The sequence below is a fragment of the Aythya marila genome, assembly GCF_965140915.1.
Source record: "Aythya marila genome assembly, chromosome: 1".
NCBI classification, from domain to species: domain Eukaryota; kingdom Metazoa; phylum Chordata; class Aves; order Anseriformes; family Anatidae; genus Aythya; species Aythya marila.
Window position 1 is genome coordinate 153543325 of NC_139042.1, and position 21543 is coordinate 153564867.

A 21543-nucleotide genomic window follows, 5' to 3' on the forward strand; every position below is an offset into this window, starting at 1 on the left:
CAAAGTCTATTAGTGAGACGTGATGATGATACCAAACTGGAGGAGTTGCAGGTGCTAGCAAACAAAGAGGGAAATAACTCAGCCAGAGGCAGAAGGAGATTGAGACCTTGATGGAAGTGCCAGAGATGTGTGGGGAGAAGCAGGGTGTTAATCCCCAATACAGATGTGCAGCCATGTTCAGAAGACCATGATGGGACAACAAGGCCCAGTGCTCACCAGCAGCCAATCTCAGAGGCTTCCACATGGGCACCTGGATAGGGACTGGTTTTTACAGAGCGTGACGATGTGGACCGAATAGTTAGGAGGGAGCAAATATAGAATGACTCTAAGGAAATTCTAGCGATGTGGAAGAGGAAAAAGCATCACCTGCTTGATAAATTAGATATACTTATTTTATATTCTTGGCAGGAAGACAAGGCAGAAGTTTAAATGCCCAGATTGGATATGTCTAAATTCTTCTTGCCTGTGTTCATTCTCGTTACTGAATGCTCTTCTACAGTGAGACTTGTGAGGAGCACAAGGAGCAGACCAATGGATGTGCTGTAATCATTACATACAGCATAAAGGATGCATAGTCTCTACTACTTGAATCACGACAGAAGAAGAAAAGGACAGCTAGTGTAAACAAAAGGGAGCAAATATAATGTCCATTAAGGTATCATAATGTCCATTAAGGCAAACGTTCATTAAATAAGAGGTTCTCCACACATTTCTTAATTAGACCTCGAAACTCACTGCCAGGGGCAGTCCTTTCAGCGCTAGATCAAGGGGCACCATGGGCCTCTTGCAGTGAGTAAAAGGGGATCGTCCAAGGAATGAGAGCTTATGTAAGACACTTGTGGATATCAAATTTGCCTGCTTCAGGGTTAGACCTGATCTTTACCTACCAGTTATCATCAATTAATTCCGTGTCTTGTAATTCTCAGCAGGATATGCTACTGACCATTTCAGACTACACTCGTGGATGGAGTAGATTATGGATCTGACTTGCCTGATCATTCCTACATCCACCTGTAATTATTAAAGAGTACTAGAGAAAATGTGAGGTGCCCTATTTTTGTAATACGTATCATACCTTCATTAGCATTCCTGCTTATCTCTTGCTTTCCCGACTACAGCCCCAGGAGTGCTGCCTTTTGGGGTTTTGTCTGAAAATGCATGAAACAAAACATTACGGATTGCTTCTGGTCCTGTTACCTTCTGATTCAATTCTGGAGCAGCAAGCTGGTGTGACAAGCCACCGAACAAGTGTAAAGAGGCAAAATACAAAATACCCTTTGGGTGTGCGTCAGAGGCAGTTGCTTTCTGCTCTGAGCATGCCTGTGTCCTGGGCTGGGGGTGAAATTCCACCTCCATTTGTTGTTATTGTCCTCTTGCAATTGTGTGGCAGGTTGCTAGGTGAGACGTCGCTGTTACTGCTAGCTCTTTCATCCCTTCTTCCCATAGCAAGGCACACGGTTTGAGGGTGGGGGAGTGCTGGGGGGTGGCTGGTTTTGTTTTATTTCTGCCTGCTTTTGAGCAGGGAGCCTGTAGTCATTTCTGATCATCTGAATTTCTTTCACTTCTGTTATTATGTTTTTCAACATTGAAGCAGAAGATGTTTCTTCAGTTTACTCTTGTAGTGTTGGTCTTATGCAAAGAAGAGTCTTTGCATTGTGTTTGATGCATTCCAGTTTCCACTTACAATTTAGTAACTGATTCATCATTTGGAAGCAGATTACTTCAGCTGAGCACACTGTACGGAAGTGAAGGAGTCTGTTGCAGAGTGTTGCATAGCAACTTTATTGAATAGGAAGTGTATACATGTGCTAATACTTGGTGTGTGAGTGCAGTAATACTTATGTGGAGGTAAAGGCATCAGAAATATAGAGTTATATGCTTATTTCTAGCTGTGCAGGAAATAGGATTTCAGAATTGTGAGAAGTTATGCTTTTTATACGTATTTATATATATTTTTTTCTTCTCAGAACAAGAATAAATGCATTTCCCATGCATTTTAATATGGTTTTATTCTGCCTAATTTTAGGTAGCTTGTTTGACTTTTTGGTCTCTTCCTCTATTTAGTCATGACAAGAAAGTTTCCAAACAAAAGAATTTCAACTATGTCATTCTAAAAATATTAAAATAGAATATTTCAACTTTAGCAAAATGCTTTCCCCTATCACCTTCCTTATCTTTTTGCTAGATGAAGTATCAGTAGCTATCACAGCATCCATCTCAAAGTGTTTCCATTTCAATGAAAAGGCATTTTTACTGGCAAAATTGCTGTGTAAGAAAATCTTGGTCTAGCCCCATTTTTCTTTATTATTATCATTATAGTAGCTCCATGGGTCCAAATAGATGAGATTTTGCTACTTTTCTTCTACAGATCTCAGAAATACAAACCAGGGCTTGTTAGTTTAATCTTCCTCATGCTTCAGACTGGGTGAGTGAGACCCAGTGAGTGTCACCAGCAATATCAGGAATCCAGCTGATGTCTCCTAATTCTTAGCCCTCTGTTCATCCCACTAGATCAAAGCTGCAATATAAAAATAGTCTGAAGCAGCTGAACCCTGGAATGGGAAAAGCAGGTGTTTTACATTTATATCTCTTAAATCTGTATTCCGCTCTGAGCTACCTGTGTTCGGTGCCGTGACAGTGCCTAAGATGGAGCGATCTGGCTATGAACCCCGCACCTGGCACAGGAGAAAAGTGATGACATTTACTTCTCTAAATGTGTTTTTGAAGAACTAATTTCACTGATGAGCATGTGTGAAATTAGTTTCTGACTAAGATATATTAGTCTGTAAAACAGTCTCATTTACAGCCAGATCAGACAAAAAGGCAAGAGCATTTGACGGGCACAGTCCTGTCCAAGGATTTGGAAATGCAAAGGGGTATGAGAATCCTCTTCTAAGACCCCACCTGTGCAGGGTCTTTGCTTCAGATGCTTCAGTCTTTTTGAAGAAAGACTCGTGTACTTGTTCTCTTCCAACAGTGATTGCGTTTCAGAAATGTATGGTTTCATCTAACCATTACGGATCTTTTTTTTTTTCTTCATGGCTTTATTTGTGAAGAAGTAACTGAAACTCAGATGTTCTGTGTTCCCCAAGCATTTAAACTTTGCCCAATTTCACTTCATATAAGATGCTTGGTTAATATCTATTACTATCACATCTCAGTGACACAGAAACTGTACTTAAAACACGGGAATTTATCCACGCACAAGCTCAGTCCTGAGCAGGGTTAGCCTAGGGACAAGAGTGTGTTCTTTCACAGCATGCATACACCTGAGTTAAGAGGCCAAAGAGCCCTTTTAATGCCCAAGTCAGTCCATGTGTGACTTAAATGTATCTGAAGACAAGGCTGCCAGCTGTAGGCGATGCTGACAGGGTCAAGTTCAGCTGATATCCTCCTTTCCCAGCCCAATCTCCTAGTCAAGTGAAGTGAAGCACTGAACAGAGCAATGATAATTGTGCCTGGAGCAGGCCAATAGAGGATGCCTTTCCCTGGAGATGGGTCAGATCAGTGATGGAAAAATAACTCAGCCCCATTTCCCCCTTATGCGCTGCTCCTTGAGCAGCACAGCTCTTTATCAAGTCAATTGAGCCCTAAATTAGATGGGCATGTTCAGGAGACAGGAAAACTGCACAGGATAGAGCAGAGCAGTGTGAGGACCAACAGAGCAGGGAAGAGGCTAGGGATGTGGAGATGTGCATGAGAGGCGAGTGGCAGGGTTTCGGGGGGCACGGCATGCAAAGGCTCTCCCACTTTAGTGGTGTGGTGCACCTCTGCATATAGGATGGCACCGAGAAATTGAGGATGGGGAGAAGAGGAGGAATCAAAACTGAAAGAAGTGCAAGCACCACTATAAAGACTGTCAACTCACAGATATATATACTGGATGGGTTTGCAAATCAGTGTTTTTATAGGGCCTTTTAAACCAGCTGACCAGGCTGCAACAGACCCACCTCTTGTAATAACGGAGGACATCTTCAGTCCCTGAAAACAGGCTCCAATTTTATTTACTTGTTGTCCTACCTTAGCACTGTTTTTCATGTGTATTCCACAGCATGCAGCACACTGCCACATGTTTAAATGGGTAATCAAGTTAAAATTGGGAAAAAGCAAAAAGAAAATTATATCCCTTTGTTAGCACAGTGTCATGGCAGAGACCTGGGGAACACTGAAGTGCAGGAAATGTACAACTGGTAATGCCTTGTTTTGTACAGGCATTGTTTGGTCTTTTTATTTTATTTTATTTTTTTTGGCAGTCACAGATCACGGGAGAAAGCAATTTTTCCCTCTCTGAGCTAGTCTGCTCAATTTCACTGTTATTACAAACACGTATTCAAAAGTCTTAAATTGTGTCCTTTTAAGTCATCAGCTGGGCTTGATATCAAGATATCTGAAGAAAAGGGAAAGGAAAAAGAATCACAGATTATTATTATTTTTTCTTGCAGCTTTCAGACCTTTAGACCTGAGATTCAGATCCCGTGTTCCTCTTTCTCTCCATAGTAGTGAGGAATAGAAAATTTCCTGCTTTTTTCTTAATGTGATCTGAGATTGTCAAGCCATGGCAAGATTTCACATCTGAAAGTTAATGCCACACATCCCAAGACTTATGATAAAAATCACAAGAGTTAGCAATAGCACTTTGGAGTTTGTGTTACTGGAAGTAAAGCAAGCTTGGGAAAACACACACACACACGCGTACACACACAAAAACAAAAACAAAAAACAACCAACCAAAAAAACACCAAAACCACCAGTCATAAAGAGCCCTTTGCCGGAATCTTTATTTCTTCCTTCTCCTCCAGGGGAACCTGCACAGCCAGAATTTAAAAAATGCGCAGAACCTTGCAGCTCCCATTGTGCCAATTCTGCTGCCTTTTCAAACAAGCTCAGCCTTCAGTGTACACGGCGCTCTCGAAAGCCCAGCCACGTAGTTTGCTGCCTAAATGGGAGCTGAGCTGTTTTGCAGAATCTGTCCCATGGGACCTATCAAGCGATGGATACCATGGAAATGTGAGCAATAATGACAATGTATTATCGGGTAAAAGATAATGTCATATACACTAATGCAAATTGCACTCTGTGTGTGTGGGCAGGGCAATTTACAACCACAAGCCTAAGTTTCTTGATCTTTGTGTATTTAGGGCCTGATTCTTCCCTTCACACATGTTTCACTTAATGTCACATCACTGCCTGCAGTAGAAAGAAGCATGATTCATGCTAGTGACAGCAAGAGGAAATTAGCTCTGTTAAGCCTTAACCAGAAGTTGCATTAACATTACTTTACATAATATTTTGCATTTTTCTGTCCTACTTTGCAGTGCTAGGTATATGAAAAGAACTTTATGGTATTTATAGAATCGATGCAAGTGGCTTGCAAACATGGCATTGGAGTTACCTATTGTCCCCAGTGTTATGTGACCTATGCAGCTCGGAAAGAAAAGCTGATCCTGTACATTTCTAAGGGAGTTTTCACTGAAAATGGATGCAGTCATCATTGCAGTGATAACTGGGAAAAAAAAAAAAAAAAAGAGAGTTGATCAATGAATGAACAACAGCAGCAGGTGGTAGTAGGTGTTGCTTATTAGATGTGCAATATTAGAAAAAGAAACAGAATGGCAGTGATCCTCCAAAGAGCCACCTCTCAAAGAAATAACCCGGTACCTGGCATCGCTCTCCAAGACAAGGGTGCTTAGCAGCCCGAAGCTTGCAAGGGTTAATGGGATGAGAGATCGAAAAGGAAAAGTCAGGGGACTCCTGCCTGTACCTTTGCTGGTGTCTCCACTTCTGCTCATGTCACTGGTTATGTGGCTACCAACCACGTTTTGGTGGCACTTAGTGCACGTGAGTGTCAGTGGTGGAAGGGCTTTGTGCTGAACTCGCTGCTATCTGTGGGACTTAGCTGGGCTCAGAGCATCCCTCGTAGGGTGCACAGAGCACCTCTAATAGGGTGCAGCCCACTGCAGAGCTGAGGTGTCTTCTGTTTGGATCACAAGAAACCATGGACTGAGGCTCCTTGGTCCAGAGGGGTCAGCATCTAGGTGTCAGGATAAATGCTGTGGATTTTGCAATGATTTTCAAGAGACTATAACACTGGGGCCAGGTCTGCAGCTGGGTGACTTCACCTCTGGGCTGGCTTCCTTGAAGCCAGCTTGACAACTTGGTATTCTCAAAAAAAACCAACAAAAAACAACTTAAAATGACATCTTCACTACCTGTGTTTGAAGCTGGACCAGTTCCTCTGTGAGGTTTGCTGCAAGTCTCCAGCAAGGAAATGTGGCATTTACTACTTGTGGTGTGAGCCAGGCCATGGCTCCATGGGACTTGTGTTAATAACCGTGCTAAAGAGAATTAACGTTTTCAGGGCTGCTGACACTTGTGTGTGCTGTCTCACTGGGGGGGGGGTATTTCCCTGATGGTATATAATGGGTAGGTAGGAAGGAAAGCTTTGGGGTGTTCAGAATATCGAGATTCAGCTCTAGGACTAGCACCTGAGCCCTCTTCAGCAGTGCTCTGAGCATCCTTAGCTATGTGTTTGTTTTCTCATATTCCCCCCAAGGGAAACAGAAAGAAAGAAGAAGAAAAAAAAAAAGGTGGTGGGGATGTTTTGGAGCGGGTTATCTTGGATTTTGTTTGTGCTCTCCTTTTTGTGCTTGTTTTAGCTGTGTGTGTGTTGGAGGATATGTTGTGTATTTTTTTTTTCCTTTTGTTCTTTCTCTTCTTTTTGATGCCCACATTGCCCTGACCTGATCCATCCTTGCTAAGCATCTTATTCTCAGAGTGAAAGGCACTGAGGTCTGTGCTGGTCCTTGGCTGCCAAGGGAATTGTTTCTACTGCCCCAGAGCAAGCTTCAGAGTGCTTTCTCTTACATCTCCGCACTTTAAAACTGTTCTGGAGAGCTTCCTTGTCCCAGCAGGGTGAAGTTCTGACCACCAATTCTTTCATGGAGCTTTAGTCTCTATTTTGGCTACCTCAGGCTTAAGCTGAGGAGTGCTTTAAAGGTAAGGAGTGAGGACACTTAATGCTTGAACTTGATTCAGTGTCCTAAGGGAAGTCCGTGCACAGAGGCAAGTCTTGATGTGCCCATGCTGCTGAGAAAATGAACAGCAGCATTTTGTACGAGTTGAAGCTTTGTAAGTGCTGGAAATGTCATGCTTTGATATTTTCTGCGTCTGTGGTCAAGCTGAGGAGGGACAAAGATTTGGATAATTGAAGCTTAGCTCGTCAACGGGCTGAGTGGGATGAGGTCTCTGGGCCAGCCAGAAGTGTTAGGCAGCTTTGCTTGCAGCAAGGCAGGAGCGGGGTGTTGGCCCAAATGTATGCTAAAACACACCGCAAACCTGACAGAGAGATTAATGAAGCCTTTTTTTTTTTTTTTTTTTTTTTTCCCCTAAATGCATCCAATGCTGGCCACAAAAAAAAAAAAAAAAAAAAAAAAAAAAAAAAAGGTGCAGCTCTCTCTATGTGCTCCCTGCACAACCATCCATCTCTTGGAGTGGTTCCTCAGCACTGAAAATTCCCCTAAAGGAGCCTGCACAGGAAAACGCTGCCAACCTGGTGCTAGCTGGGTGGACTGCCATGCGTCCTGGGGCAGGAGAGGAAGGAAAGAAGGCACGCTTGGGCAAGCTGCCTGGCTGAGGGATGGAGAGAGGTTTCAGGCTCTGTGCACCGCAAAATGTCCTGCCAGATACAGTCATGAACACTGATAGGGAAGAGATTTGCTTTTGTTCCAGATACAATGACAATTGGAGGCTTGGCCCATGATACAATTGGGATGGGTACTGAGGATTATGTTGTTGTCCATCTGGTTTACTCCAAGCAAAGGAAGGATTTTCTAAACCTGTTTGGGAAGGACTCAGAAAACTCAGAGATGGGTGAGATAAAAGAAACCAAAAAGAACGGGGTTTCTCACCCCGTCCTGAGCCGGTCCCCCATTCAGATCTTGAGGTAGGTAGTGCATGGGAACAAATTAGACCAGCTCTTGTTCCTCACTCCTGTGAAAAGGCAGGAGGAGAGAAAAAGCAATAAAAAGCCCCAAAGGAACAGAGAATTGCCATGGGAGCAGGGAGAGGTGCTGGTGAGCAGCGGGCACACCTGCCAGGATTTTGCCTCCTCTCCAGCCCTGCCTGAGCATGTGCTGGGTGAGTCTGCTTGGGGAGGCTTCAGCCCTGACGGCCGAGCTAATCGGGGCTGACAGCAAGTGTCACGGGGGAGCTATGGTCGCTGTAGCATCTGCAGAGTTTGTCAGGAAGTGCCTCTGGATGCCGGCACTCCTCTGCCTCCCACTACGTCTTACCCCTGCAGCCGATGTCCGCTGCTGTGTTGGAGCCGTGAACACATCCCTGCCGTGCCCGTAGCCTTGCTACAAGGAGTGGCCTGCTGGTGAGGTCCCATCACACACCTTTCCCCATCCCTTGCCCCTGTCTGAGGGCACAGGGCAACAGGGAAGCATTGTCTGAGGCTCATTTTCAGACGCTTGGCTGCGAGGATCCTTCCTCGGATGCCCACAGCAGATGTCATTTTATTTTCTCCTTTCCCCTGGCCTCCTCATGAGGGTGAGCAGGGAGGAGAAAAGGTCTTTCAGAGCCCACACCTGGCACTCATGAATATTTCATATTTCTAGCTTTTCTTCCCCTTGAAGAGCAAAACCTTTTCATATTTGATGCCCTGGGAGCCTGTTTGGTTGCTGAATGTTGCTTCATCAATGCTTTCCCTCCCTGCTCTTCCTCTGGACTACGTGGTCCCTCTTCCTTTCTCTTTTCAGTGAACATCTCTTTTTTTTTTTTTTTTTTTTTTTTCAAAACCTGCTTCAGAAAAGGTCATTGTCCCTTTCATATTCCTTCCTTGCTGTGAGCCAGCGTGGCTTCTGCTCTGCCAATGGTAAAGGACACACAGGGACTGGGGAAGGGCAGTGGTGGGGTGAGGGGGAGGCAGGCTGGGAGAGGTGTGCACGGACGCTGTGGAGCAGGGGAAAGGCAGAATGAGATCTCTGTAGTCACAGCAAGAGGAAAGTAAAGGGGCAGAGAGGCAGCAGCAGGAATTATGCTGAAGAAGCAGCTTTCCAGCATCTTCTAGAAGCCGTTGTGCAGAACACAACAGTGTCACCATAGATGGGGGCTGTCCAGCAAAGGCCCCTCAGAAAAGAGATGTGTCACAGCTCTCCAGGGCAGGATGCACCCAAAGATGCACTGACAAGCACGCTGCTACCCCTGCCTTGCCCTCTGGCCATTTCCATTGCCTTTTGGTTGCTTTGGAGACTTCAGCCTCAGCCAGGGTCTTGTGTAAATCACCACGCTCCATCCTTAGGCTCTTCAGCCTTTCTCCTTCTTTCCCCCACACCTCCTGAGCTCTTGAAGAAACAGGGACCATTTGCAGGGACCCCTGCTGAGGCTTTGCAGACCTCAACACGTGCTGCTCTGCAGGGGCTGGTTCCCTCCTGCCTGTGAAAGCGTTGAGATGCCTGGCAGTGAGCCTCCCTCCTTGGAGATCTGCAGCAGGTGCCTTATAGCATGGCTGCCAGACCAGTCTGCCCTTTCCCAGGGCCAAGGGACTGCAAAATGGGTTCCCAAAGCAATTGTTTTGCAGATTAGGGCAGGAAGCAAAAGAGCCTTTGTTCAAAGTGAGGCAGGTGTTCCACAGGAGAATTGTAATTGCTGTTTGGATGGATGTAAGTTCAGTGTTCCTATTCACATCCACAGTGGGCATCGACAGGCAGGGAAGGATGAGGGTTGTGAAATGGAGGAGTCTTTAAAATCAAAACTGGGTTTAATTTGGGCTTAGAAATGGAACCTACCAATGCTGAAATTCTTTGTGACGTGGAAAAGATGCCATGCTCTGGGGCCACCTGCCTGAGGCTGGGGGCCCAGGTATGCCAGTGTGCCTAGCAAGAGGGCAATGGCTGTGATCCTGGAGCTGTGGGTAAGGCTGTCCTGTATCCTCCTCTGAGAGTCAGGAGGGTGAATGCATGGGCAGGCAGGAGGCTTCCAAGAAAAAGGCAGGCAAGTTTTGCAAGCCACTCATCTTCTTGTGGAACAAAAACAAAATCAATTTTTGCAAAATCAGCAAATTCTGGCCCAGCAAGTGTTTTGTCTGTGAAATCCCATGTGGGACAAGTGCTCTGCTTTTCAGCTGCAGGGCAGTCTAATTGTTCCTGCTGCCACTGCTCTGAAATACATCACCCCCTCTTGCAGCGTTGCTGGTATAGCAAAACTGGTGTATATTCCTGTGTTACTTGGCTCTCCCTAATGTACTGACCAGGGCAGTTTATGGGCACTATGGAGTTCGTGCTGTGTAGCAGTGTTAATGCTGGGAACGTGCTGTGCTGCAGCAAGGGTGTGTGGCTTCATGGCCAAAGTGATGCACAGAGCGCTGCTGCAGAGCTTGGGAGGTCACGGAGACAGGCAGCAGGGCACGGTGCCTGTGCTGCTGGGCTTTGTATGGTGATAGATCAGAGAGTCAGCAGTGACTCACGGCGTGTCCGCGATCCCCAGCGAGCGGCTGGACTGCTGAGTTACTGATGTGCTGTCTAGAAAGCGCCTTAGCTGGTGGCTGGCGATACAGCTGGGCAGTCAGGCAAGCAGGGCTTTGCAGCTGCTCCACAGCCTGGCGTTAGTCATGCCCTGGAAGAGCTAACGCCATCGTTCCTTCTCCTTTGTGATCCACCCTTCGGCATCTCCTCCCTGCACATCTCCCACCCATCCCAAAACATGCCCCCCTGAGCTAAACCGGGCCGGTGTCCCACACCAGGCACCCCCCTCCCTCTCCCTTCAGTGCCTGTGCCCTGCTGACACCACTTCCATTCCCTCTCCACCGCATGAGCAGCTGGGGAATGGAGGCAGCCTAATGCACAGCATCATGTGGCTAATTACTTGATGCTGGGCATACAAAGGGGATTAACTTGTGCCTCAGAGGGCTGTCAGTGAATCCTAATCTTATCTTCCCCTCTTCTTTCCCCTTCTCCTGCCATCTGAAGTAATGAACTGGTTATAAATACCTAATTAGCTAATTATTTGCTGCCCTACATGGAACATCTTCAGTGAAGGAACTCTCTGGGCCCCTGGGGGAGAGACCTCTGTGGTGGTGAGGAGAGATAAGTGCGCAGGGTTAAAGGCGGTACGGTGATGCTCAGAAGGATTTCTAGGTTTTTCACCATCCCTGGAGAGCAGAGGAAAAGTCATTAGCTCTATGGAGAAACAAGTCTGTCCTTACCCCTGCTTGCGGCTGCGTGAGCTGAAGAGCTGGGAGAGAAATAAAACCAGAGAAAGAATTCATTAGATCATTTAACAAAAGAAAAAGTGGGGGGGATTTGGGGAACATTTGTGCTGGCCAGAGGTGCTGGGCCAACAGCGTTTAGGGTTGTGCCCACTACCAGTGTGCTCTAGGCCTGCTGGGGAAGGGTGACTAGCCAAGAGAGGACAGTGTGGTCTCCAGGACCACCCCTTGATGAGGTTGCCACCGAGAAGACCAATTAATGCCAGTTGTTCGTGTGTGTTGGAGAGGTCCATCCCGTGAGGCAGGCCGGCCTCAGACTGTCAGTGCAACTCTCCCAGGTTGCGGTGTGCATTCATCAAACTGGGACGAGTTTCGGTCCAAGCCATCTGCGGGGTGGGGTCGCTGAGCTGCTGGGCACCTTTGGGATAGAGTTTTCACTTGGTTGCCTTTCTGCAAGAAGAGGGAGGGGGAAATATCAAATAGCTGATTTGCCTAAAGTCTTATTCCTTTTTCAGTGCTGCAGACAGAGGCCTAGGGTTACGAGATCGTGGCATCACAGCAGCTCTGCTGGCTGCCTGTCAGTGGAGGTTAGGACAAGAAAGGGCAACGATCATAAATCTAGCCTGACTGGGGCAGTAATTAATTTCCGACACTCTGCTTTTTATCTTTATGTGGCTTTTTTTTTTTTTTTCCCCTCTTCTAATTTTTCCTTTCTTTTTCTTTTCTCTCCTCCTCTTTCCTGTCTTTTCTCCCTTTCTCTCTCTCTCTCCATCCACCCCACACTTGCTCCTTCTGGTTCTCTTCCCCCCCCGCAGGCATGCGCATCCTTGTGAATTTGCTCCTGGACACCTTGCCCATGCTGGGGAACGTCCTCCTCCTCTGCTTCTTTGTCTTCTTCATCTTCGGCATCATCGGGGTGCAGCTGTGGGCTGGGCTACTCCGCAACCGCTGCTTCATGGAGGAGAACTTCACAATGTGAGTGCCTGGGAGGCGATGTCCCTTCTTTTCTTCCAAGGGTGTTTTTCTTTCCCCGTCCCTGCTCTCTCGTCTTCTGCTGCCTGGCTCTCTGCGTATTACTTCCTCCAAACAGCTGTAGGGGAATATGGTGCAAAACATTGGACATGTCTTGCAGTGACTGAAGAGGGAGGTAGGATAAAGGCAGGTGCATATGGATTTCAGCCCATTTTTATAGTACCTAGGTGCCTGGGGTCATTGGGATTCAACTAGGCACAAGTTAGTGTAGCAGTCTCCTCCAGCCATGTGCACAGATTCTGCTCCTCCTCTCAGAAAGAGCTGAAATTCAGGAACATCAGCCATGTTGTCTTTCTCCCAGAAGAATGAGTGCTTGAATGAAACAGGCAGATGCATGAAAAAGTGGGCACAGTTCTGGCAAAGAGCCTGGAGCCACACAGGAGCTGGTTACAGGTGTCTGAGGTTCATCATGGAGGGGTCAGGGGAACCTGCAGGACACAGCTCTCCTCCTCCCTGGAAGCAGTGGGGTAGAAAAGCTCCTGCCCACAGCAAACTTTCCAATTACCCTCCCCATGAGCAAAGCACAGCTCTTCCTGTTGACTTTCTGGCTGTAACTGATCTCCAGCTTTAAAATGCCTTCTTCAAACCATATAGTAACTCCAGACCTTTGATCAGTTTAGACTGCTTTAAAAAAGCTAACGCCATAGATCAGTTTAAACTGATTAAACAATTCTGAAGCTTTAGATCATTTCAAATTGGGAAAAAAAATAAGTGTGAAAATGCAATCTGCAGAACAGCAATGGGGTTGGAGAGAAGGAGCTACTTAAAGCAGGCATTTACAGAGTTTATATATTCCTTGGGGAGAAACGGATGTTTAGGATGATTGGCCTTTATGTAAATCACAGTAGTAGTACTTTAATGAGTGTAATTAAATCCAAGCAGAGTTGATGTAACTGAGAAGTGAATTGGGGCCACAGCCTGCAAAGTGACAGATACTGGATAATCTTTGACTGACCGTTATTGGAGAAACAAAGTCTGCAGGCGCCTAGTTCATCAGTGATGTGAATGTGTAATGACAGAAGCTTGTGGTTGAGTCCCAGTTAGCTTAGAATCGGAGGCTTTTTCTCTTTCCTTTTTCATCAACACCTGTCCCCTTCCAATGACACATGGAGAAAGAGTCTGCATTCATGCAACGTGAAGGCTGTGTATTGTAGCACTGCAAGGAATGCAAGTATACCAGAGAAAGTTTAATGGAAGAATTTAAATCTCCACCTTTCATATCCTTATCATTATCTCATCTCCAGTTAGGCAAGCATAGATGATTTTAATTATTCATGCATTTGGAAGGTGTCTGTGTTATTTGGGAAAAAGCACGTGAACTTGTCATGAAACATTATACCCATAATGCCAACTGTCAAAGAAGAGTCGAAATTAAGGTTACGTCAACTTTAACTTTGCAATTCCTGATTTTAAGGCTTAGCTGAGCAATCTTAATTATGCAAAAACTGGATTCTTTCTTTTTTTTTTCTCTCTCTTTTTTTTTTTTCTTTTTTTCTGGAAGTACAGAAGGTTCAGTGCCAAATGTTATAAAACATGTCCATCAACAGTTACATACATGAGCACATCACATTAAATCCTGATTAACTTCCTTAATATCATTGCATCTGATTTAACTTTGATGCAAATGGGAAGAGTGATCAGAATGCAAATGTCTGCATTCCAGCTTCTATCCATCTCCATGCAAGGAGATTGTGTAATTTGGGTTGGGGTGTTGTAATGGAAAACAAAGCTCTGAAAACTGGGGACAGACCCCTGGAAACTCTCTGTTTTCCAGCAGCCCTGTCCTCCCATACTTTCTCTTGAAGAAATAGACCTGGAAATCCTTTAGTCAGTGCCATCCCTGTCAGAATGGCAGCTCCACCAATATCACTGATGGGAAAACATCTGCTGCAGCAAGATTATGACTGTGTTTTTTAACCTTGCAGACAAGGTGACATTGTCCTGCCACCTTATTACCAGCCTGAGGAAGATGATGAGATGCCCTTTATCTGCTCGCTGTCAGGAGACAATGGAATCATGGGCTGTCACGAGATCCCGCCCCTGAAGGAGCGGGGCCATGAGTGTTGTTTGGACAAGGACGATTATTATTACTACAACTCAGTCCGGCAAGAGTTCAACATCAGTGGCATGTGTGTCAACTGGAACCAGTACTACAACGTGTGCCGTACAGGAAACGCCAACCCGCACAAGGGTGCCATCAACTTTGACAATATTGGGTATGCCTGGATTGTGATATTTCAGGTAAAAACAAAGCTCAACTATTCTTTTCCATTTCAGTCTTTCTTTGCTCCCATGATTGTTGCAGATCAGAGCCAAAATCCTTGCCTTTTTTTCTTTTCCACTGGCTGTACGCAGTGTCCAGTCCAAGGGCCACAGAAACCTGCTGCAGGTTTTCCCCTGCTGTGATCCAGGGAAATGAACTATTTTAATGAAATATTCCTGCTGTGGGCTAGCATGATCTCACAGGCTTTGACAGTATGCCAGTGTCACCAAGCAGTACCATGCTGATTTCCTGGAATGGAAATTTAGCCTCCTTGAAAGGAATTTTTGTTCCTCACCTTCCTTGGTTTGCAGCAGCCTTGCCAGTATCTGCCTGTGTACGCTGATAAATGAAGGAAGCCCACTTCCCTCCTGATTCTCTTTTTGTTGCTTGTCTTTTCAGGTGATCACACTGGAAGGGTGGGTGGAGATCATGTACTACGTGATGGATGCCCATTCATTCTACAATTTTATCTACTTTATCTTGCTGATAATTGTAAGTATAAGACTCAAAGAGTCTCAGCATTGCAAGCTAAGAGTCTACAAAAGGTCAGGAATTAGGTCAACACATATACTGGGTAGCAAACTACTGTACCTGGATTTCCACTTGGTCTCTCAGGAATCCAGCACAATGTTTTTCTCCAACAGTGAGCTGCAGGATCACATAGTTGTCAGTCAGGCTCTTCTCTTTTGCTCAAAGAAAATGCTCAGGATTGACTCCTAGAAAATCAATACCCAATGTAGGATAATGTGCTCATCCAAACATCTTCTTTCATAGTAAATTCCTCAAAACAGTAGGCCCAAAAGTACAGTAAACCATTTCTGCACCTTTTCTCCTACTTTGTCTTTTGCACATTTGAAACTCTTGAATAATTCCTGTTTTACGGCTACTGACAGCACCTGGATTTCTCAGATTCAGGGTCTCAGATTCGGATTTTGTCAGATTCAGGGTCTGTCATGCTGAATTACTTCCTCGCTGAGAACAAAAAGGAGCTGCTGCTCCCAAAGTGTCATCAATCCAACATAAACTGGCTGCGTGAGATCACTTGTGGCTGGTGGGGATGGAAGGAGAGCAGCATGTCAGTGATGAGAACTTCATAAGCAGTTTTTGAGCCGTGTGGATTTATATATGTGAAGGTTGAAGGTGATTGTTTTGTTGTAAGGATGTTTGTTGTCTGTGCCTGGAAGGAGAGGTGAGAAAGACAATGCCATCATCTCTTCCATTCTTCAGGCCTCCTCCCAATTATAAACACTTCTTTTTTGGAGTGAATGTCCTGTTTCTAACAAGGAGGCATTTCCTTTGTTTATGGAGACTTGCACTTTTCCTATATGGCGACCAAAGTCTAAAGTAGAAGGGAAAGACATACGATGTATTATGGGAAGTATTCAGTCTATACACAGTAGGTGTCACTTAGTCTGTAAGGACCTCGGTATCTATCTCTAAAGCCTACAAGCATTTGAATAGGCTGTTGAATGGACCTGGCTAAGATTCTGCTCTGTACCTACTATGTGTCCTATGTGGTCATGCCCTCCTAGAAACAGATCTCTAGAAGCAGCCACCCAGTAATGTTAACAGACTTACCTGGCACATAATCTGTTTTAAATTCAGATTGGCATGCAATGATATGAGAGCAAACAAACCCTAGTACAATTTCTGGGAGAAATTCTGTAGCCTGTATGTATGGGGAGTAGCACAAAAAAATATCTGTTGATCCATTTGGATTAGAGAACTTATGAAAAAGATGAATCTTCATGGTATTCCCTGTTTCTCCCTCCCTTCCGGCCTTCTACCAGGACAAGGGTAAGACAAGGAGAGAAGAACAGAAAGGTGGCCTCTTTCCTTGGGCTGAAACATGAGCCAGGACAGAAGAAGTGAAATACACCTTGAAGAATACTGCTCTTACTTTGAGGCTGGAGAGTCCCAAGGAAAGTCAGTCTAGAAATATGACTGCGCAGGATGGGAGGGGAGCTCCTCACAGCTCTATCCGCAGAGCCAAACCAATCATCCACTGCTTTTTGTGAACCCAGAAAACAATAATTTCCCATATTGTTTGTTCAGATCTCCCATCATGCAACAGATATTTAGGACCCACCTGCATTATCACTTAGCATAGCCATATTTTCATAATGAGTAGTTCAGCACAGAATTTACTCCCAGCCTCACACGCAGCCTCTCCCAGAGCAAGGAAGGGCCGTGCAGAGTCAGTGTTCAACCTCTGAGGTGGGCATACCCATCTCCTATGGGCCAATTCCAAAAACTGCTCCCTCCAGCCCCAGCTCCAAACTATGTAAATTCTGTCAGCGTATTTTTGGTTTTGAAACAGGATCATCCTTCTGGAGTTGGCTCACCTCATGGAGATTTCCAGTGACTCAAACTTTGTCTCTGAATTTGCAGGCAGCTGAAAACCCTCAATTAAACACTCCACCTGAGATTTTACTGCAGAGTGTCATTGACATTTCTAGACACACCCTCCTCATTTGCAGAAGCCATGTAGGTTTATTTCCATCAAACACAGGAGCACATGAACCTCAACTTACTCTGGGGACTTCTTAGAACAGAGAAGCCTTATGCTAGATAGGGTATTTCCTTTGCCTTTGGTGGAATTACAGCAAGAAAGGATTTAGCATTTCTGTTACTTTCTTTGCACATGTAATGCATCTTTCCAGGGTGCTGTTGCAGCACTTAGCAAAACCACAGTGTGAACTTGCTGTCACTTGGTATCATTTTCCCTCCAATTCGTCTTATAGCAATGACATTTCCTCTTCAAGTCTTATGAAGCACAGTCCTTGTGGCCTTTATCTTGCCCTCCTTCTTCATGGTTGAAAGGCCTGGCTTTCTAAACTGGATTGCTCTGACAGTCATACTTCAGGCCTTGGCTCTCTGCTTTTCGACATACCTCTTAGCTTTGGCTCAAACTCATTCTTCTGGGGTTGGATCTCCACGGAGAACTCCTTAGAGTTATACTTTCATATATGTCTTCTCCATCCTTCACAGCGATATCTTCAAACACCTGTGTAAGGGCATTACCTGTTATGGCTCATAAGGAGGGAAGAAGGCTCCACCACCAAATACGTTCCCAGCATTTTCTAGGACTCCTGTGTTGACATGGTCCCTGAGGGGAAGAGTACCATCTGATCCTGGCACTCTGAGTGGTCTTGCAGAGCAACCTAGTAAAAACGTGTATTCAGCAACTTATAAACAGCTTCTGGCTCTGCTGGAGACTAGGGAGGTGGCATTAGGGAAGGCCTGCTTTCACTTCTTGGATCAGTGCTCCATTTGTGTCTTCCTGCTTGAAGTCTAGCTTTCTCCACATTACCACTTCAGCTGCTTGGCTACTGGTGTTGCTCCTGGACTAGAGAAACCTTCAGGCTCTTCTGAACTCTCAGGTTTGCATCCACACTGCAACAGTTAAGCCTCCTGGAAGTGCCCTGTTCTTACATATGTGAGCTTCAGAAGACAATCTGGATATTCTGGAATAAGCAATAAAAATAATGGGCAAGTAAGTCAGCATCTTCAGCACCAGTCAGATTTTATTAGATATTGTAGAAAAAGGGATCAAGCCTTAGGCTGAACAAGGCTGGGATTTAGCTTAATCAATGTACAGCTCAGTACAAAGTTCAGGCCTGGGACTGAACAGAGACTCCTTGTGTTGGGGCTTTGCATCAATGGTCTCCTTCTGGCTCTGTCAGATACTTTGTCTGACTCTGTGTCAGACACTGGTCGTCTCGCCGCACAGCTGACTGAGATGGATAGCTCAGTCACAAGCCATCTGGGACCTTTCCTGTCAAGTGCTGCTTGGGAGGTAGAGACAAGCTCAGCAGATCTTTAGAGTCTGTGGATTCGTGTCTTAAGGATTAAACAAGCTCCTTCGTTTTGTGTTTTGATGTTTGATGTTAGCTAAGATGTTCAAGGACTACTTGCCATATCCAATCCTCCCACTCTTCCCCTTTTCAGTCATCTGATCATAGCAAACAATTCCCTGCAAGAACAAGGCTTGGCAATGCAAAACCTGAACCCCCCTCAGGATTCAACCCCAGGCTTTAAGTATGACCCTGCTGAGGGTATCTTGTTGCCCTCAGCTTCTCTGCTTGTTGCCTAGAGAGGAGGCAATTTGCATTTCAGAAACACACAGCAGGTATCCAGCTCCCAGACCTGCCTCACTCAGGGCAAGCCGAGGGAGAGAACTGAACAGATAAAGCCTATGAGGGTCGTGTGGTGCTGAGGGGGAAGAGGGCAAGGGAGCACGCTGGAGGAGAATTCGGATTCCCAGTCATACCCTCATCAGTGAAAACATGTAAGAGATCATGGACTACAGAACTCCTTGGGGGCAGGTGAAGAAGGGATCCAAATGAGGCATTGTTTTTCATTTCAAGGCCATGTACAGAAGCTGAAGGGAAAATAGGTTTCATCACTGAGAAGGGCTCAGTGATGAAGCGAAACAGAATTAGAACAGCTTTGAAGGGTGCTGAGAGGAAGAGGGGAAAAAAAAGCCCATTATTTTGAAACGGTTTATTGTCCTTATGCTGAATCTCTTTGGGAAGGGCTTCATGTTTCAAAGGCTTATTCAGATGCTAGCAGGGACATCTCCCCTTTGAAATAGTGAGAGCCACTATATTGAGGTGCTGGGCATCTGTGTGCAAGAGAAAGGGATTTACGAGGACACAAGCTTGTGGGGCAAGTGGCAAGGGCTGTGCACTAAGGGGAATGCTGTTTGGGTAGGTACAAGCTGGGGTTCTTCCTGAAAAATAATTCCACCTTTTGGTGGAATGACTTTTTGGCTTCTGTAGGGACAATAGCAAGAACTTGGGATTTTTGTTTCATTTCTGAGAAACTGGTGGAATGAGCTGTGGTTGTTTTTGTATTTGACATGGAAAATCCACCTAGGCTGGAGGACAAGTAAAATAAGAGCAATTATAAAATGTCTGGTCTCAGAAGAATCAGAAGAATGGAAATTGAGCAAAGAAATACTGTTTTGACAGACTATTTAGAGTCCTTCTCAAAATCATTAGTTTTTGTAAACTCCAATTTCAAGAGCTCGTTCATTTCAGCAAAGTGCCATCTCCCTTTGTGGTGTAAATGATAGAAATAAATAAAATGCCCCAAGAACACTGACGTGTCCTCCAAGAGTTGAAGACCGTAAATGACAGTGCATGATTTTTCCAGTAGTAAATGAGCAAGAAAAGGATAAAGCAACCAAAATAATCCTTTTTCACATCTTCTATTTAAGACAAAGGAGAGGGAAAGAAAAGTTCAATTTTCATCAAACCCTTTGTAGGTAAGTACTAAGTGACTTGCTAAAGGTCCCAAACCCTGACAAAAGAGCCAAAATTAGGACTTGCGTTTCCCGAATTTCCGTTCAGAGCTCTAAATTCTGTAGGGAAACAACAGGGAGTGAGTTCCCAAAAGTAATCTCAGCCAATGCTGGCTTTTCCTGAAATCCCATCTCCATATGCAGACTGATGATAGCTCTAGTTCCTGTGTTCACCTTCCCCTCCTCTCTCTTCTTTCCCCTCTGCCATATATCCTTGCTCACACTGACAACGCCTGTCCCTCCTTCTCCTTTGCTACTAGGTGGGCTCCTTCTTCATGATTAACCTGTGCCTGGTGGTCATCGCCACGCAGTTCTCGGAGACCAAGCAGCGGGAGCACCAGCTGATGCAGGAGCAGCGGGCCCGGTACCTCTCCTCCAGCACTGTCGCCAGCTACATGGAGCCGGGAGACTGCTACGAGGAGATCTTCCAATACGTCTGCCACATCGTGCGCAAAGCCAAGCGCCGCACCCTTGGGCTGTACAACAGCATACAAAGCCGGCGCCAGGGCCACGTGGAGCCGAGCAATGCCAAGCTAGGCATGAACAGGAAAAGCCAGAGGCACTACAGTAAGGATTGTATGGGTAAATCTGGAAGTGTTGGTAGTGGAAATGTGAGCATAACTGGGAGCATCTCCATGTGCTAGCTTGCCAAAGGAGCTCTACCTACAAAGCACAGAGTTAGAATTATCATTGGCCATAGAACATGGAGCTATGGCCAGTGCACCAGGTGGAGGGGACCAGCATAAGTGGGAATGGAAACTAGGGTGACTAACAGGCAACCCAGATCTGAAAACAAATTGTGACAATATTAAAAACACTGATTGAGTCTTGGAAAGGACTTGAGGTCTGGTATAGTAGGGGAGTGATGGAAGTTTGGGAAAGAGATGTATTAGGGAAATATGAGGCAGTGGGACTAAGGATTGGGCTAGGTGATATAGCTGGTCCCCCACAACTCTGCTCCCAAAATGAGTTGCTATGGGACCTCAGGAGAGAAGCAAAATGAATAGAACTGCAATAGGGTGTCCCCAGAGCCAAGAGAGAAGAGCAATACTGAAGAAGTCAGTTTGATGTGCAAGGGCAATGGAGACAATTTCTCTTGATGGGAACACATCCTGTTGTGTAAAATTAGACATGAGGTACCATTTAAATTGGATTCCTGGCCTGAAAAGTGACTGTAAAAATGGAATTATAGAGTTAGTATTAACTGCCTGCTGATGCCTTTCATAAGAAATGCTCTCAGTTAACAAGTAAAAAGACAGATTTTCCTTCAGCTAGTCTTGCATACTCAGTTTTTCATTTTCTTTACTTACTGAGAAGGTTTCTGCAGTTCTCATGCACTGTGTTAATTAATTAATTGATTCATTCCCACAAGTGTCCATTTGGTCTTCCAGGTGCGACTGGAGATTTGAGGAACTTGGTTTTCTCACTGAAGTCAGCAGATCATTCTGATTCAGAGTGCATGGACTATCAGGAAGAACTGCTCTTGTGTTACCTCTTCTGTCTTCTAGAGATGCTTTGCTAATGTAGCATCTCTAATTTAGAGAGTTCAGCTCAGTGTCTGGGTTCTCGGACCCGCCTTGTATCTGTTCAGGCCAGAGGCAGCCCTCATGATCATTTTTCCCTCAGTTCACACTTAATACAAGTGACTGAGTCCAAAGCTATGATTTCTGCATCAGACAAAACAGTTCTTCCTCTGATGGACATGAACCCCCGCTGAGCCTAATCACTGGCAGA

General features: G+C 45.4%; 1 protein-coding gene across 1 annotated transcript in view; it reads left to right on the top strand.

Moving 5' to 3' along the window:
- CACNA1I (calcium voltage-gated channel subunit alpha1 I) overlaps window positions 1-21543 on the top strand; it is a gene marked incomplete at both ends in the record, with an annotated part of 145899 nt that overhangs the window by 83154 nt on the left and 41202 nt on the right. Inside the window, 4 exons of the mRNA XM_082752386.1 lie at window positions 12022-12181; window positions 14164-14479; window positions 14901-14993; window positions 20070-20376. Coding sequence (XP_082608512.1) covers window positions 12022-12181; window positions 14164-14479; window positions 14901-14993; window positions 20070-20376 — 876 coding nt within the window. The remainder of the gene's footprint in view (window positions 1-12021; window positions 12182-14163; window positions 14480-14900; window positions 14994-20069; window positions 20377-21543) is intronic.